This window comes from Wyeomyia smithii, chromosome 1 (genome assembly GCF_029784165.1).
Source record: "Wyeomyia smithii strain HCP4-BCI-WySm-NY-G18 chromosome 1, ASM2978416v1, whole genome shotgun sequence".
NCBI classification, from domain to species: domain Eukaryota; kingdom Metazoa; phylum Arthropoda; class Insecta; order Diptera; family Culicidae; genus Wyeomyia; species Wyeomyia smithii.
The window spans coordinates 8,310,091-8,328,799 of NC_073694.1; the positions used below are offsets into that span (position 1 = coordinate 8,310,091).

Consider the following 18,709-nt stretch of genomic DNA (forward strand, 5'->3'; position numbering starts at 1 on the left):
TTGCTATCCTCATAACATCATGCTATCAAAATGAACTTGATATTTCTGCTAGTTCAATCTCAGTACAGCCATACCCGAATGATCGAGAAAGATGCCAAGAAAAAAATGAGAGTGAGAGTTGACGCCAAGAGAATCATTGTAACATCGCAAACTCTTTTGTAATGAACCATGCATCGTAGTTGGCTGATTCTGGTGTTGCATCATTTTGGCGTATTGTCAGTAGTATGATATTGACTTTCCGCAGCTCTGATTGTAACAGCCTAATAGACTACAGTACTCAATGACAGAGGGATTGCTTTGTTGATTCACCGGAACATTTAAATCGCCTACGACTACACAGGAAGTATCTATTCCTTGCGCCGTTAGTATTGAATCCATCTTTGACAAGAAACGTCCAAAATCATAGGATGGAGGCCTATACACTGCATGAACATGTATGGGCAAAGCATTTGCACGAACCTTCTAGTAAACATGATGCAAACTGTTGTGTTTCCACAAGGGACAGTGAGATTAACACTCAACGATACGTTCTTATAACAATTAACCGCGTAGTTAACGAAATAAAATATTTAACGTTTATTACCTAGATGCTTGTAAAACAATATGGTCGTCTATACCGGATGATGACATTCATGTTGCCAACCGGGCATCTGTCGCAGTGACAGTCTTGCTGTCATGGGAGAGCCCAGCGGCAAACAGGAAACGGTGACGGTGTTCCCAGTTCTGCTCCAGTTGCTTCCAACATCTCCCCCTCAATAGTACTATACACATCGAACCGCGGATGCGATCTTCTAAGGCGCGGAGAACGTCGCAGTGGCTGTACTTGGGAATTGCTGGCGATGCTTGGTTGTTGATTGCTGCGAATGACTGGTGTTTGTGGTTCGCCCATCTCCATAGGGCAAACTGAACTGTCTGGACTAGCAGGAACCGATGATCGTAGTGGTGATATGGACGGAATCGTCAATGCTGGAGACACAGGGGGAAAACGTAGCCGATGATGGTAAAACAGATGTGCTCGGTGAGTTCCAAGCGCTTAACAAAACATCCAAAGGGAGCGGATTTGATGGCAAACCCGACGTTTCTTCAAAAGATTCAGCACTCGGTAACCGTTTTCTTAGCTGATTAACGTGTGACCGCACTAAACGACGTTTTTCGGTGCGCACATTATACATCACTCCTCCAATTTGTTCTACAATGGTACCAGGAACCCATGACCACGAGTTCCGGTTGTAAACCTTTACATACACTGGATCTTTCTTGTTGAAGCTTCGGGGTTTCTGCTGGTCTTCTTCTTGTTCTGCTTGCTGACGATCTGTTGGTGGCCGCAACAGTTCGAGGTTGGTTCGGATTCGACGTCCAAACATTGCTTCTGATGGCGATACTCCACCCACGACTGCCGGATTTGGAGTGCTTCGGTACTTCAAGAGAAACAGGTCCAGTGCTTCCTGAATCGGACCTTCCCCTTCTCGAATTTTCTTGATACCTCTTTTGAAGGTATCGACAAACCGTTCCGCCTGCCCGTTCGACTGCGGGTGAAACGGTGCCGTAGTGGTGTGTTCAATGCCGTTCATACTGCAAAATTTTCCGAACATGGCACTGGTGAACTGTGTGCCAATATCGGATACTAGCAGCTCTGGCATCCCCATGCGTGCGAAAAGGCTTCGCAGAATCTTGATAGTTGCTGTGGTTGTGATGTGGCTTGTTTGCACTATTTCGGGCCACTTGGTGAAGGAGTCCACTACCAGTAAAAAACAGTCTCCATCGAGCGGTCCGGCGTAGTCCACATGGACCCGTTCCCATGCCCGTTGTGGTTTTGGCCAAGGTACAGGTGCGACTCGAGGGGATGTCTTTGCAGCAAGCGCGCACTGTGTGCACGCCTTAACGGCCTTTTCGACTTCAGCATCAATCGCAGGCCAGTACACGTAGCTTCGGGCAATGGCCTTCATTCTTCCGATTCCCGGGTGGCCAGTATGTAACTGATCCAGACAACGTTTTCGTAGACGAGACGGAATAACTAGTCTCTCACCGAAAAGTGCGCATCCCTGTACAGTAGTGAGAGATTCCCGTCGGTTGTAGAATTGCTGCAGCTCAGGATTGGATGCCACGGTCTGCTTGGATGGCCAGCCCTGGTGAATGTACTGAACCACCTTACTGAGAACCGGATCGTTCTCTGTACTTTGCTGAACTTCGAATCGAAAGGAATCGAAAGCAACTAACCTGACATCATCCTCAAGCGATATAGAAGCGATGACGTAATCCTCATCCAATCGAACGTGTTGGTTGATGAGGCGAGATAACACATCCACGTGACCGAACTTCTCCGTGGCCACGTATTCGATGGTAAAATCATACATAAGCAGCGTCAGGGCCCACCGTTGCAATCTGTTGGCGGTGTACACGGGAATGCCCTTTTTCGAGCCGAATATACGAAGTAACGGTGCATGATCGGTTTGGAGCCGAAACTTGCGCCCAAAGACCATGCGATGAAATTTCGTGACCGCAAATATTATCGCCAGGCCCTCTCAATCAGGTTGACTATAGTTTGTTCCGCTGGGGCTAGGGATCTAGATGCATGCTGGATAACTCGCACAGAACCGTCAGGAAACCGATGACTAATCGTGGCTCCTAAACCAATGGACGATGCGTCGGCAGCGACAATTATTTCTAGCTCTGGGTTGTAGTGCGTTAGGAGCAGCTCCGACGACAGGATATCTTTAAAATTATCGAAAGCTGACTGACATTCCGCCGTCCACTCGAACTTCGTGCCCGCCTTCAGCAACTCGTCCAAAGGAAATCGTAGGGCACGCATATTTGGCACGAATTTGCCGTAATAGTTGACGGCTCCTAGAAATGCGCGGACACCAGACACGTCGACAGGTGCAGGCATTTGTCTGATCGCTTCAACCCTTCCTGGGTCCGGTCGAACCCCATGTTGATCCAGCAAGTGTCCCAGGTACTTAATTTGGCTAGCCCCAAAGGAGCACTTCTCCAGACGTATGGTAAATCCAAACTCTCGTAGACGTTCAAATAGTGCCTTCAGGTTCTCCCAATGCTCTTTCTCGGTACGCCCATTGACGACGATGTCGTCGATGTATCCACTCGTGTGCTGCAGACCTGCCAGCATTGCATCGACAACTTGTTGGAATGCTCCTGGCGCAGCTTTCACTCCGGGTGCTAAACGGTTGACCTTGTAAATGCCCCGGTGAGTGTTAAATGCCAGGAGTTTACTGGTGGGCTCGTCGACTTCCAGCTGAAAATAGGACTCGGACATATGAATTATGCTGAAAATCTTGCAATTACCGAGCTTTACAAAGATGTCCTGTGGAAGGGGCAAGGGATACTGATTTGGTTGAATGGCGTCATTCAAACCAGTGGAGTAATCCTCACAAATTCTTATGCTCCCGTTCGCTTTTCGGACTACCACTATCAGAGCCGCCCACTCCGAATAGTCTACCGGCGTGATGATATTCATACGCTCCAACCGATCAAGCTCATCATCCACCGTATTATACATGGCATACGCCACTGGACGTTTGGGTCGAAACACCGGCTGCTGGTTTGGCTTGAATTCGAACTTTACTGCCGTTTTAGTACACTTACCCAGCTCGCTGCTGAAAACTTTCGGATACTGCGCTTTGAGACGCTCCGATAACGGCGATGATACAGAGACTTCGTTACAGAATGCACTCTTTGGAACCGAATCAAGCTGGAATGCTTCGATTAGATCCAGACCTAGGATGTGCAAGTCCCTCTCCTTGACGAAAATCTTACCTACATGCGTTACACCCTTGACACTCACTGGACAGTCGAACTGTGAAACTAGTTCGAGTGGGTCTCCGGAGGCTGCTTTAGCATTCACCGACGGTGATTTCCCTTCCGGACTTCCTAGCTGCTTCCATGTACGGACAGACACGACACTTATGTCCGAAGCGGTATCAAATTGCATTCGAACGGACACTCCATTTAACATGACAGAAACGCACTTTCGTCTATCTTGAACTGCACCCACTGATACTTCGACGGTTTTAGTATCTACAGGTACACGCTGAGACATCCGCTTGAAATTCAGACGGGACGTTTTCTTGGCACTTCCACAATAACCTGCTTTGTGGCCGTAACGCTTGCATTCGGCACACTGATGGTTTTTGAAAGTGCAATCACGGCTGAAATGCATCAACCCACATTTCCAACACGGCCCAGACGGCCTTTTCTTCTCATTTGCCGGTGGTGACCGTTTCGGGAAACTCTCCTGTTTCGTCTGCTTCCGAAATTTCTGATGTTTTCCGCTGATAACGTTGACCGAATTACACTCTCGATCATGTCGAAGGTTCATCAGCCGTTGACATTCGGTCGACAACTGTTCGAGAGTGACGGCTATGCTATCCTCGATCTTAGTAAGGAGACGAGTGCGGATATCAGTATCGGATTCACCTCTTAATCCGCAGACGAATACCAGTGACTTAAATTCGTCCTCTGAGAGCTTTGACAGTTTAAACTCTACGCAGTTCTTATTGACGCGACAAGCATAAGATAAATAGTCCTCTGTTGGAGACTTTATTGTCTGTAAGCAACGGTAGCGCTTACTAATCACTGATTCCGCTGCTCCAAACAAAGTCTTGAGCTTATTCACGACCTGCTGGAAGTTAAAATCCTTAAGAGTCTCAGGCATGATGAAACTCAGGAAGCGTTCGTGTTCAGCTACTCCCAACTTCCGGACTAATAACCTCACTTTGGCTGCGTCAGTGACAGTCTTGCTGTCATGGGAGAGCCCAGCGGCAAACAGGAAACGGTGACGGTGTTCCCAGTTCTGCTCCAGTTGCTTCCAACACAAACCATCGTCATGTTCAACTTTTCCCAGATTGGATTTAATAGCTTCACTTACATAGACAGCTAATCCACCGCCAGACGAATCAGAACGACAAGAAAAGAAACTACGGAATCCTCGAATATTATAAAGACTCGTGCGATCCTGTTTAAGCCATGTTTCACTAGTCACGATGATGTCTATATTCACCGTATACATTGAGAGAACGTCCTTGATTCTATCAAATTTTTCCAAACAATCCATTCCCCTGATATTTATTTGCAAAATTCTTAGCTTGTTATCATTGCAACTCACGTTTAAATTTTTATTTAAATCAGAGATAGTATGGTAGAAATAATTATTATTTGTATTATTATCAGACATGTTATGTTATGATTTCTGAATAAGGTAGTAACGACATAGATAACTAAATTAAGCTTTAGATGCATTACACCTGTAAACGCTTCGATACTTGTTTCAGGATATGCTACAAACCCACTTTTTTGCACTTTTTTTCAATTCTGTTCGATTCCTACATTTTTTTATTTTTGTAGGGTTGTTTTTGAATATTTTGCCTGGTTTGGTTCAGCATTGTATTCAGTTTTTTGACTCCCAGAGCCCATTAAATTTCTTCATTCTAATAATTTTTAGATAAAACCCTTCAATACACAAATAAAAATTCTGATCAAAAACTTTTCCACGAAAATTTACATGAAAAAAGATACTTGATATCTTATCGGGGGGCTGCGATAGTGGCATTTTTCTATGTGATGGAAAACTATGCATTCTAACAAATATGTTGAATAACTATTTTATTTTGGGAGATGAAATATAACAATGTTCAGAAAACATGTGCATTTTTGGATGGCTAATAACTTAGTAGAAGGTTTCAAATTTGGAAAAAGCTGCAAAAAAAGTTAGAACGAAAATTATGATTTTTCGTGCCTTCTAATAGAAAACCCAATGTTGCTCGTAATATGTAAGAGATAGAAACATGATGTCTTCGGTAAAGTTTCTTGTTTTAAGATAACCTAAAACTTTGTCGAAGACGCGGCGAATAGGCAGAATATCGCTGGCGACCTGAAGCAGAGCCTCCTCCTGCTTCGGAGTACCATTGATGAAGCCAGAAAGGAACACGAAGAACTCGTAGCTCGGGTGGAGGCGGCCGAGAAAGCGGCCAGGACCAGCAGGGTGACTGAATCCAAAGAGGCGTAGTCTGCTCTACGGGGCAGGTCGCTAAGCGAACGAGGCAGTCCCCGGGGTAAGCGACCCCCGGGAACACCAAGAAACGATTGGTCGTGCTACTCCCACGGGAGAACACACCAACCGGTTCAAGGTCCACCGGGAAAACGGCACAGGTGGAGGCTACGGGCAACCCTTGGACTACCGTAGAGGGTAGGAAGCGTCGGGAAGGTGTGACGCGCTAAGATGGCGAAGCGGCAAGAGGACCAAAAAAGGTCAAAAAGGCGCAGAGTAGAGGGGATGCTCCCGTTACTCAAGACGGACGGGTCCAAGTACTCAGAAGTCTTAAAGAAGATGAGGGGGAAACCCAGCTCAAGGACCTGGGGGCGAATGTGCGGAGTATCCGCCGATCTCGCACTGGCGAGATGATTCTTGAGCTCCCGAAGGGCGCCAAGAATAAGGGAGCTACCTACAAAACGGTAGCAGAAAAGGTCCTAGGCAAGGATGTGCAAGTGCTGGCACTCACCTCAGAGGTGACTCTCCAGCTTAAAAACCTGGATGAACATAGCACGACATAGCACAAGCCCTCAAACCGAAGTGCGGGGTGGAGGTGGCTAAGAAGTCGATCCGCCTCCGCAAAGGTTCTTCCGACTACCGTCGGCGGACGCTAACCTGGTCCTGAAAGAAAGCAAGTTGAAGGTCGGCTGGTCTGTATGCCCTCTGAGCATACTACAGCAACCGGACTTTGCTTCCGGTGCTTTGAGGGAGGACATAAGTCCTGGACCTGCAAGGGGCCCGATAGGAGCCAGTTGTGCAGGCGTTGCGGAGTCTCCCAAGTGTAGGGTGTTCCGGGAAACGGGACGCCAAACACTTTATGGGAGGCCCCAGGTACCCAGTTGGTAAGCCGGCTGCGAAACCACGGGCGTGAGGGTAACGCAACTGAACCTGAACCATTGCTTCGCGACCCAGCAGCTGCCACACCAAGCAGCCACTGAGTCGTTGTCGGACATTGCCATCATATCGGACTCCTGCCGCATCCCTCCCGGAAAAGGTAACTGGGTTGCGGATAAGTCCAGTATGGCGGCCATATGTACGACGAGCAAATTCTCGGTTCAGGAGGTTGTCTCAACCGCAGAAGAAGTGTACGTAGTTGCCAAAGTGAACGGAGTGTTCTACTGCGGTTGCTTTGCGTTGCCGTGTTGGTCTACCGAAAGGTTCACTCAGATGGTCGACCTGTTATCCATGGAGCTAAAGGGCCTAACGCCGTTGGTGGTGGCGGGCGACTTCAACGTTTGGGCTGTTGAGTGGGGAAGTCGCTTCACGAACCAGAGTGGTCGGATCTTGTTGACCGCTACGATGTCTTGTTTAATGAACTCTGTAATAGGGTAACATTTTAGTGATTTATTTGCGCGAATTGCAGTTCTGGGTGAGCCCTGCTTCTCGTCATAAAATAGCTTACATGTGTTCGTTTCAATTCCAAGAATTTTGCCTTTATTGGACCATGGTTCCTGTACAAAAGCCATGTCCACCCCTTCTCACTTGAACCTCCTACATAGCACAGCGGATGCACCTTTAGCGTGATGGAGGTTTACTTGTAGAAACCTAATTGGTTCCATTGTTTGACGGAATCTGCTCCTCGTGTCTTTTAGGCGGAGCAGAGCAGCCGTTGGAAGTCGTGAGCGTTTTCCGCTAGTCGGGGTTTTCCGTTACCGGCAATTCTGTATTTGGGACCTGATCTCGGAGCCACCACTTTGGTACCACTAGGTCCTGCTTTTGAATCACTGGGTGGAATGCTAGCGTCCATCGGCTGGGAAGTCTGACGCTGTCGTTGATTCTTCTTGCGAAGTTGTGTTTCGCCGAATCGAAAATTGAGTGTGAAGTTGCGCTTCGTTAGTATCTGAAGCGATTCCTCGTCCACATGCAGTCTCCATTCGGCATGTCTGTTGACATTTGTACGGTTAATGATTTGCCAACTTTTTGGGCTCAAACCGTCATTTTGGCTTTCTGTAAGCCCTTTCATTCTTTCATTCCGTGTTGTACAGCGACCAGATTCGCCGTTGTCATTTGATTCCCAAGAAATCCCTTGAGGATTATCCCCACTTTCATCAAACTAGCTACATCCTTGAAGGAGCGACCCTCTGAGCGGGCGTTGGCCGCTGAACTTGTAGGGCGTTTTTGGACGCCTCTGGTTCCTGCAGCACTGTATTCACTCTGGCCAGCTTCCGTTCTAGATATTATGGGCGGGGTGTCAACCGGAAAATGATTGGTTATGGTGTAATAAAAAAAACTTTTGTATAGGGTCAGAATTCGTGAAACGGATCACTAAAATTCGCGATGTCTATTTTTTTTTCAAATAAATATCAAAAACTTCAAGAGTTTCGCTCGGGGAGTTAATTTTCCAATTTTTACTGAATTCAATTAAGTTTTCAAGTTGTTCTTATCTCAATTTTCTTATCACGTACTAATCCTGTAAAACCTAACCCAAATATATTTTTTGCGCATCCTTCGGAATCCAAACTAAGAGGAAAAAATATGTAGCTCAAATTTCATTGTGAAAATTTTTTTATCTCTACTGAAAATTCTTAATTCTGGTGTTTTCTGAAATTAAACCATTAAAAAGCGTACCAAGCTTTACGCTAGCAACCATCCTATATCACAGAAAGATGGAAATTTTATAAGAAGAAACTTCCGAAAAGACACAAAAATCCTATCTTGAATCGTTGTAGAGCTATTCGAGTTTTATTATGGAAAGAATATTATAAAATGTGCTAATCATCAGTGTGTGCAACATCGAGTCAACCATTCTCGACTACGGCATTTAGTTTGTTTGTTTGAATCAGTATCAAAATACATAGTAGGCACTGCAGATTAACCAATACAGTCATACCTCGATATAAGGCAACTTTATTTTTATTTTCGTTACGTTATATCGGAGCAAAAATATTTTTTTTTAATTTATGCAAGAATGTTAATGGTTGCACCAATATGCGCGAAAACCCATTTTCTATCACCTATCAGTATTTTTAAACCTTTCTTATGCCCATTTAGAAATATTTTCAGAAGCAAAAAAAAATTTTTTTTTCAATTGATACACAGGTTACTCAAAGATGCGTGGAAACCTTTTTCCCATCACCTATCAGTAATTTTAAACCATTCTTATGCCCATTTAGGACAATTTTCGACATGCAAAAGAAAATTTTTTAATTGATGCAAGACTGTTGACGGTCACTCAAAGATGCGCGAAAACCTATTTCCCATCACCTATCAGTTTTTTTTTCAACCTTTCTTATGCTCATTAAGAGAAAATTTCAACAAGCAAAAAAAAATTTGTTTCTAATTGATGCAAGACTGTGAATTGTTACTGAAGGATGCGTGAAAACCTATTTTCCATCACCTAGAGGTATTTTCAAACCTTCCTTATGCCCATTTAGAACAATTTTCACATTAGTTTCATTAATTTTAAAACTTACTACAAACATTTTTAGAAGCAATTTACACCCCGGAAACAGTTGCTGTATCATTTTTTTTTCCAATTTCAATACATTTTCAATGTTACGTTATATCGAGTTACATTATATCGAGGTCGCCTTATATCGAGGTATGACTGTATTTATCGTTCCTTGAAGCCTGATTGTAAGATTATTAATTATAGAGTAAACAAACGCTGGATTTGGGAATTCATGAGAGGGCTATTGAGTAGCGATAAGTTGTCACCAAGCCGATGATCAAAAGGAGAGGTATCACTTTGGTCGAAACTTAGACACGATTTTCATCTTGGAGTGTGAGCTTTAGGTGTGAATTATATAGGATGATTATTGCTTGGGTATTTCTATCTCTTTGTGTGTAGCAAATGGAGAAGCGCCATTTCTGGAAAATAAACGCTGCTCACTTTCTACCTCAAGAATCATGTTAATATGGCAGTGTGATTTTTTTCTAATTAGGATCTAATCGTCTTTTTCGGCCGAGATTTGAAGTAGAATTTTCCCACCGATGTCGCCTTTGTATATGGAAAAGAATTCATTGGCTGAAAAAATCTTCAATAACATTTCCATATAGGATTTAAATGATGGATAAGTCACAGCAAATAAGGTTCAGAATGTCGTAAAGGGTTGAAGCATGAGCATGATCATGATTGACCGCCCGCGGTTGCTACTCCGTTATTGCCAGATCAGCTGTAATTACACAAAGAACCAACAGATGATGTTTGGGACCAACATGCATTCTCAATGTGTAAAAACAGGTGACCTAAATCTTTATATTAGGCAATACCAGCGCCGGCCGCATCCGAATGCAGGTCTAAGAAGAAGTTTGTATAGGAATATGTTGACGTGATACTCGCTTTATTGGAAGCCGAGAACACCTCTGCACTTCCACGAGAAATCACTGGGATGTTGGATAAAGGGGAAGGTATACAGCAGGGTTCGTTTTGGTAAACGATGCGCTAATGTCGGGTTCTTCAGAACAAGTGCCGCGTCTAAAAGTTTATTACATCCGCCACGATATTCATAATGTGATTCGAACTTATTTAGTTTGACAATGTAACACCGCAACAATAAAACGTACGCGAGGATACAGGATTTTTGACTAAACCGAGACAACTTAAAATTACCGTATATCTCCTCGTAAGGTGATGCTCTTTATACCTAAAACAATTGCGCGTTGTTGATCCATCTGAAGATAATACGACCTCATGGAAGGTACCGACGCGGGGGTTGAAATGATATTTATCGACTCAACGAAATCTACTTCGATTTCCGATGTAATAATTTAGATGCAACGCGCGAACAGTCTCCGACTTAACGTTGATGAAGATAAGAAAGATATGATGAAATATCTGGGTTCACTTCGCGAAATCACCACACGCCGGAAGTCCATATATCAGCAAAACTCGCACGGGCTGAATACGCGTTCACACCGAAGCGTTACGAGCAACCGCTTAAATCCCCCCGGCCGACACATACGCGCAGGAACTCGGCGTTTACGTCGATTATCTCTTAACAATGTACGCCTAATACGCCTAATAAATATGAAAATTGGCAATTTTCCATGCATCCAATGCCTCAACAATTTAATAAAAGCAAATATACATATAAGCCTGAATATATTTTTAAATTTATTGACAAAGTGCCGAACTAGTCATAAATATAACAAATTATGTAAAACAACTGGTCGAAAGCTAGAACAAACAAAAAATCAAAGCATATGATTCCTGAGAAACACATACTCCAAACTCCACAAACCACACTAACACTTTGTGGACAAAAATAAAAATTGTTACTGAAACCCTGCGGAAAAAAATACCGCGCACACAATTTCAACGATGAAATCAAAATCTCTCTGTATCTGTTTTCTCACAAAAAGTAAATTAGAAACAAGCATCAAAATATCACTTTACAATACAGACAAGACAAAACGTATACTTAGCTTTCATCTCTTCATTTTCCAGTTGTTTTCATCGTTTTTGGACTTTTCTTTAAATGGAAGTACAGTGGCAACATGCATGTATGCCTTCACACACTCGTTTAATCCATACAACATTTCATTCGTTGAAAAGAGATAGCACATAAACACTGAAACAGCGATGCATGGTTTTGATCTTATTGGCAAATTTTCACTTCAAGTTTAATTAGATACAAGCCAAATATAATTTGCACTATGCCAATGAATAAATCCCTAATGAGCATTTAATCACTATAAAACTATGTGGAGCAGCTGCTCGAAAAACACTCTCCTTATTGTATGTAATAACACCACACACTCCACACTTTCAAACCGTCGCCAAGACAGCGATAGAAAAAAAAAAACAAGAAAAAATAAACACTTTGGTGAATCTAAAAAGCAACGCAATAATATTCAATTTTCACAATTAAATTCACTTTTTTTCACTTTTTTTGTGGAACTTCACACTTTTCGCACTCAGCACATTTCAATAGAACACCTGTATATATGTTTAACAATTCTTTAGGTGTAAAATAACCGAAAATCACCAAACAATGTAATGATTTCAAAGCAGGAACCAGCTGGCCAATCTTGATCACGGCCTCGCACAACCATCCGCGAACTTTTCCAAGAAAAAACAATTTTAAATTTAGAAAATAAACTCACTCCGCGATAACATCTATAACGAACATGCACAACTAAATTAAACAATTTTTATTCCGATATAACATGCTAGCGAAAAATTTTTGCGTCCGATTTCGATCATAACTTGCTTCCTTGTTTTTCTTCTTCGGTTTTTTTTTCCACTAACTTTTTGATAACTTTGTGATGACTCTTAAATTTTCGTTTATTTCCATGATTTTAACGCAACTTTTTAACGACGTCCAACATCTTTTTAGGACTTTTTGACAAATTTTAAGCTCTGCTTAAAAACCAATTTGATGACTTTCAACGACTTTTTGACGTTCAACGGTATTTAAACAACTTTTTATTCACGAATATTACGAGCTCACGTTCCGTACGAATCAATGATGAAGAGTACAAAGCATAAAGAATAACGTTTTTAGATGAAAAGAATATTCCTTATAATTTTGCCTTAAAAGCTGTTGAATATTTTTTTTAACTGTAACTAACTCAATCTACACTTTCTTGCTGAGTTTCCTGGAATTTTAAAGCTTTTTCCTAAATTTTTACTGAACGGCTTTCGACAACTTTCTGAACGAAATAGTGATTTTTTCGGTTAACTTTCTTGGAACTCTTTGAGAACAGAACTGGTTTTTTCACGATTTTTCAGTTTTGTTTTTTGATTATTTTTAATGACTATGCCATTTTTTACGAGTTTTATCGATACTTTGTAACCTTCTTGTGGTGTAAATTTGACTAATGTAAGTGTCTAACAAATGATTAGCAACATCGAACTACATTTTGGTAATGACTTTTTACGAATTTTTGTTCACATGTTTTTCTAAAGCTTTTTAAAAAGTAACAAGCTTGTTAATTTTGTAGTAATTTTTCTTCCACTTTTCAATAATTATTTATTATTCATAGCTTTTAACAATTTTGTAGTAATTTTTCTTCCACTTTTCAATGATTATTTACGAATTTTTCGAAATATATTTGTCGAGAATTTTAAAGCGTACTTTCGATATTTTTTACCAACTTTTCTACAATATTTTATGGATATAAGAACTTTCCTTCTGCTGCTGTTTCTTTTAACTTTTTGATAATTTTGTAATGACTCTTAAATAAATTTTTGGCTATTTCTATGATTTTACTGCAATTTTTTGACGATGTTCGACATCTGTTTAGAAATTTTCGACAATTTTCAAGCATTTATAAAACCTTTTAACGACTTGTCGACATTTTATGGATTTTCTAGTACAAAGCATGAAGAATAACCTTTTTGGATGGTAAGAATATTCCTATCGTCATTTATAATAACTTTGCCTTAAAAGCTGGTAAAAAAAATTTTAACTGTATTAAACTCAATCTACATATTTTCGTTTGAAATTTTTTGGCAATTTAAAGCTTTCTCTTATTTTTTTTCGTTCGTCGTTCAGACTTTCGACAACTTTCTGAACGACATTTCAAAGCTTTGACTAACTTTCTGGCAACTCTTTGACAACAGATTTGGCCCATTTTTTTTCGATATTCCAGTGTGTTTTTCGCCCTCTTTTGCCGACTATTTATTATTTTACAATTTTCAGCGATACTTTGTCACCTTTTTATGGTGTGAATTTGAACACTCATAGTGTTCAACAAATAATTTTCAACTTTTAACTACCTGGTGACGACTTTTTAACAATTTTTGCTAAATTTTTTTTTCTAGCGCTTTTCGCCTTTTTAGTGATTTTTCTTCCACTTTTCAATGATTTTTTGATGAATTTTTGAAAATATATTTGTGGCCTGCTTCCAATATGTTCTAACAACTTTTCAACGTTATTTTATGGATTTTTAAAATCTATATTTTTTCTTCTAATAGTTTTTGGCCAAGTTTTTGATAACTTTGTGATGACTCTTAAATAAATTTCTGTTTGTTCCCATGCTTTTATTGTAGCTTGTCTCCAACAACTTTTTTGAAGCTTTTGACTATTGTCCAAGCGCTTTTTTGAAAGCCGTTTGGTGACTTTCAACGACTTTTCGACGTTTCACAGATTTTCTACAATCCTTTTTTTATTTACGAATATTACCAACTCACGTTCCAAACGAATCAAAAATGAAGAGCACAGAGCATGGAGAATAACGTTTCTAGATGGTAGGAATATTCCTATCGTCGTTCATAATTTTATCTCCGAACCTGGTAACTAATATTTTAACTGTATTAAACTCAATCTACATTTTCTCCATTTTTGCCTTTTTAGGCGACTATTGGATTTTTACGGCTTCTGGCGATACTTTGTTACCTTTTTGTGGTGTGAAACAAATGATTAGCAACATTGCATTACTTTTTGGTAGCGACTTTTTCAGAATGTCGTAAAGGGTTGAAAAGACGAAAAATATAAAAAAAAAATAAAAAAATTTCTACTATGCCTTTAACTTCAAATAATGTTACAGCTATGTTGGAGTTGTGGCATGTTGGAGAAACTCTTGAATTTATTCTGAATTATTCGTTCAAAATATGTGATTTCGCAAAAACCTCATCTAATAAGTTCTCAGGCATCTGATATAATCAGCACAGTATTGTAATCGACGAAATGGGTGCAAATGATAAAACTCATTACTTGTGACGATTATGTTTATACTCAAAAACCAACTGTCACTTGGTCTGACAGTTCGGTTTCACCGCACGTTAAAGCGGACAGTTCCGGGTTCGGAATTGAATTACAGTTTCATTATAGCCGCAACATGTAATTCGGTGAACCACTTTTACGTCGAACAGTGGGTAATTCTATTTCGACAATACGGCACGGCAGGATAGGTTCGGAGCCCCTTGGCTGCTGGACCTGGTGGGTAATTGCGTGCTACAGTAATAACGAGCTTAAACCAGAACTAGCCTTACAGACGCAGGAGGGACGCAGATTTCGCGGATGGTTGTCTTCTTTCTATCCCTCCTCTACAGGATTTACCGGTAAAACTCCGGGCGGTACGCGTAAGGCCATTATGATTACTATTATTATTGAGTTATTTTCTGCGCTGATTGCAGCCGGTCCGAAAAAAGACTGTCGCCGCAAATAACGAGCCAAACATGGGGGAAAGGAACTTTCTGTCGTCCCGCCCGGGTCCGCGTTATCGCTTCGATTATGCTTTTATTGCCTCCATGCCATCATCGCCACGGGAACACCCCTCGTTCATTCGTTCATTCGAGGAAGATTCCGATCTAATCCGGACACGGTTTCCGCACCGTCGAGATCGAATGGAAGCAACAAACCTGTTCGATTCGAATTGAAAATGTTAAAAATATCCTCTTCCCTGATGGCTGTGTGGGTTGCTATTTTCACCGCCACCGTCACTTGGCAACCGGCGGCGGCGGCGGTGGCGGCGAAGTTTGTGTGTTGTATTGTAACCTTGGCAGGAATTCGAACTAAATTATAACGCCATCTCAGATCCCTCGGAAAGTCTCATGGTCTGCTGATCAAAGTAGGTGTGGTAAGAAGAGGTTGTTCCGCACGTGCACCCGAACTCAACTCGACTATCACTTTGTTCTTCAAACGCAGCCTGCTGCTGCTGCTTGCTGTTTGCTCAGGTGACGATAAGCGCCTTCCGTCCAGATGGATTTCAGCAAGCAAGGAAGATACGCCTTTTTCCCATATCATCATCATCATCATCATCATCGACAACTGGTTACGTAGGAATACGGTAATAATTGAGCGCTTTTTCCGACGGCAATTTACCGTGCGTGGAGTGAAAAATATTGGTACTTATTGCAGTGAAGCATGGCTCTGGGAGTGTGTTGCCATGACAAGAAAGAATTTCCACCGGTTGCCTACTTTGATTTGATGCCCGGACTAGATTGGAAAACTATTGACTGCGAAAAGGGCAGGTGCTTCAAAGATAAATTGGGTATCAGCGTCGAGGGGTCCGCTAATCAATTGTATTCAGGTTAAGCTGCAATTTAATTTCTTTTCGATAGGGATTATTTTGGAGAGTTGTGGATTTATGTTCAAACCGAATCAAAAATTGCTCAGATTCTTACTTTTTGCGTGTCGATTTTAGAGATACCTCGTTTATAATACTAATAACAACGTTATTACAGACCTATAGACAACGCAGTCAGTTGCAGTATCTTATCTGTACAGTTGTTCCATGGTATTCCGGCTGGGAGCTATGCTGAGTTTTTTCATAGATTTCATTGTTGTGCTCACAACGGCAGCCCAGGGTAAGTTCATAGTTTCGTACCCCCTTCGGGAAAATGATTAATACTTCGTTCCAGAACCCGGCAGAATTTCTTCGTGCCAAGATGTAGCGCCCCACAGTGATGGAGTTTATCGCATTTTTCCCAATTCAACTTCGATGCCTCCATTTTTTGCATATTGTGAAAATAGTGTTAAAGACGGAGGTTGGACCGTAATTCAACGACGGTTCGATGATAGTGTGTCTTTTCAAAGATCGTGGATCGACTACAAGTATGGTTTCGGAAATCTTCAGGGTGAATTTTTTGCTGGGCTTGGAAAGTCTCCATCAAATGACACGAACCGGTGATCACGAGCAGCTGGTGCTTGCGGAACTAAAAAATGGAACCACAATTTCAGCTCGTTTCGATAGATTCGGGGTGGAAAGTGAATTCAACCTGATTTCAGCAAACATAATATCACAAGTTTTTCTACCTTCGACCGAGGAGAAGTTGGTCAATGTTGCGCCTCCATGATGGGGAGTGGATGGTGGTACACGAGCTGCTTCTATCAGTAAGTGAACACTCATGTCAGTCATAAGGTTTAGGAGTAATTCATGTGCGTATTTTCTTTTTTTTTTTCGACCTGGAAATGCCCCTGATTCGGCGGCTAAGAAGCTTTTGGCCAACAACAGATTTGCTGTCTTGGAAAACTCCACGGACCCCGAAATAGTGAAAAAAGAGAAAATTCCACCCTTCTATGTGAAAGGATTTCCAGAAGGTCTTCGTGAAGCAATTGTCTTTTACATCGAGAAAGAACTGAAATGCACTATCCGTATGTGCACTGACGGCTACAAACTGATGGTTCCGGCATTGAATCACTACAAGGCGGTGCAAGTAATACTGCAGCAGCGTAAGGTGGAATATTTCTCCCATGACATTGAAGCAGAAAAACCGCTCAAGGTTGTTCTCCGTGGTCTTCCAGACATGGAAATTGACACTCTGTTAGAGGAACTGAAGGGAAATGGACTCAAGCCAATACAGATCCATAAGATGTCACGCCACAACAAGACTCGGAAGTACCGCGACCAATTGTACCTTATCAACCTGGAGAAAAATTCAACATGTTTGGCGGATTTGTAGTCCATTCGTGCCCTTTTCCACATCATTGTGGCCTGGGAGCGCTACAAACCAGTTCATCGAGATGTGACCCAATGTTCCAATTGCCTGTTGTTTGGACATGGGACTAAAAACTGCCATATGGCCTCCCGCTGCATCAAATGCGGATAAACGCACGCATCCGACGCCTGCCAATTGATGGAAACTGCCGATCCTGTCTGCGCAAATTGTGGAGCTGATCATAAGGCCACCAGTCGTACCTGCCCAAAGCGGGCGGAATTCATTGAGATCCGCAAAAGAGCCTCAATCAACAACCAACCCGGTCGGAGAAAAGTCCCAGTGCCAGTGAATAACGAACAAAATTTTCCAGTCATCACATCGCGACGTGCAATCCCAGTGCTTCCACCTCTCCCACTGAATAATCGGCTTACAACCTCGTTTGCCGATGTCGCAGCATCGAGCCGTTCCTCGCCTCCCCCGGGGCTCCCAGGGCTTACAACTCCTGCCACTGGAATGAAGTTTACCCGCACAGACGCCGAAGAAAACAACGCAGATTCCCTTCTCACTACAGAAGAGTTCGTGCATCTCCTGGCCGAAGCATTCGTAGCCCTTCGCACCTATAAAACCAGAGCTGAACAGCTGCAAGCAGCAGTTTCCATCCTCACCAAATATGGCCCGTGAATGCATCAACATCGCTAACTGGAACGCTTGCTCGTTAAAGAGCAAAGCCATCGAATTCGCTGATTTCCTCAACGAGCGGACCATCGACGTAGTTATCATCACCGAGACACATCTAAAACCTGGCGTCAACATCTACCTCCCCGACTTTCGAGTTGTTCGGCTCGATCGTACCCACTCAGCGGGTGGAGGCGTAGCCATCGCGTTGAGGAAGAACATCTGCTGTAAGCTGCTGCCCAGTTTCAACTTAAAAGTCATCGAAGCGGTTGGGGTCGAGGTTTCTACCCTTGTCGGCCCTATTATTATCATAGCCGCCTACTGTCCGTCGCAAGTCAGCTCAAGGAACGATTCATCCTCTAATCTGAAACAAGATCTCGTCAAGCTTACCAGACATCGGCAAAACTGCATCTTGGCTGGTGACCTCAATGCCAAACATCAAGCCTGGGGCAACACTCGAAGCAATCCAAATGGCAAAGTCGTCCACAATGACTTACAAGCATCTTCGTACGTCATCCTGAGCCCACCCGGTTGAGTCGCTCTGGTGTCCACTCGACCATCGATTTTTTCATCACCAACATGGCAAACCTTTCGAATCCGATCGTCTACCAGGAACTGAGCTCCGACCACTTTCCAGTGGTGGCCAAAGTGGGCTACTCCGCCAATCGATTTCGTGCTCGTCGTCGCAACTACCATCGTGCTGACTGGCCACGGTTCCAGCA

At 42.5% G+C, this 18,709-nt stretch overlaps 2 protein-coding genes across 2 annotated transcripts; both read right to left on the reverse strand.

Annotated features, from left to right (window-relative positions):
• Window positions 1–917: 917 nt before the first annotated feature.
• Window positions 918–2,480, reverse strand: LOC129721202 (uncharacterized protein K02A2.6-like). The gene has a single exon (XM_055673498.1). It carries the CDS (start codon window positions 2,478–2,480, stop codon window positions 918–920), a length of 1,563 nt encoding a protein of 520 aa, XP_055529473.1.
• Window positions 2,481–2,506: 26 nt separating this feature from the next.
• On the reverse strand, window positions 2,507–5,068 carry LOC129721210 (uncharacterized protein K02A2.6-like). The gene has a single exon (XM_055673510.1). It carries the CDS (start codon window positions 5,066–5,068, stop codon window positions 2,507–2,509), a length of 2,562 nt encoding a protein of 853 aa, XP_055529485.1.
• Window positions 5,069–18,709: the final 13,641 nt, after the last annotated feature.

What these genes read in the sequence shown, in the direction of transcription:
- LOC129721210 (XM_055673510.1), bottom strand. Translation starts at nt 5,068, where the DNA reads ATGGATTGTTTGGAAAAATTTGATAGAATCAAGGACGTTCTCTCAATG.
- LOC129721202 (XM_055673498.1), bottom strand. Translation starts at nt 2,480, where the DNA reads ATGGTCTTTGGGCGCAAGTTTCGGCTCCAAACCGATCATGCACCGTTA.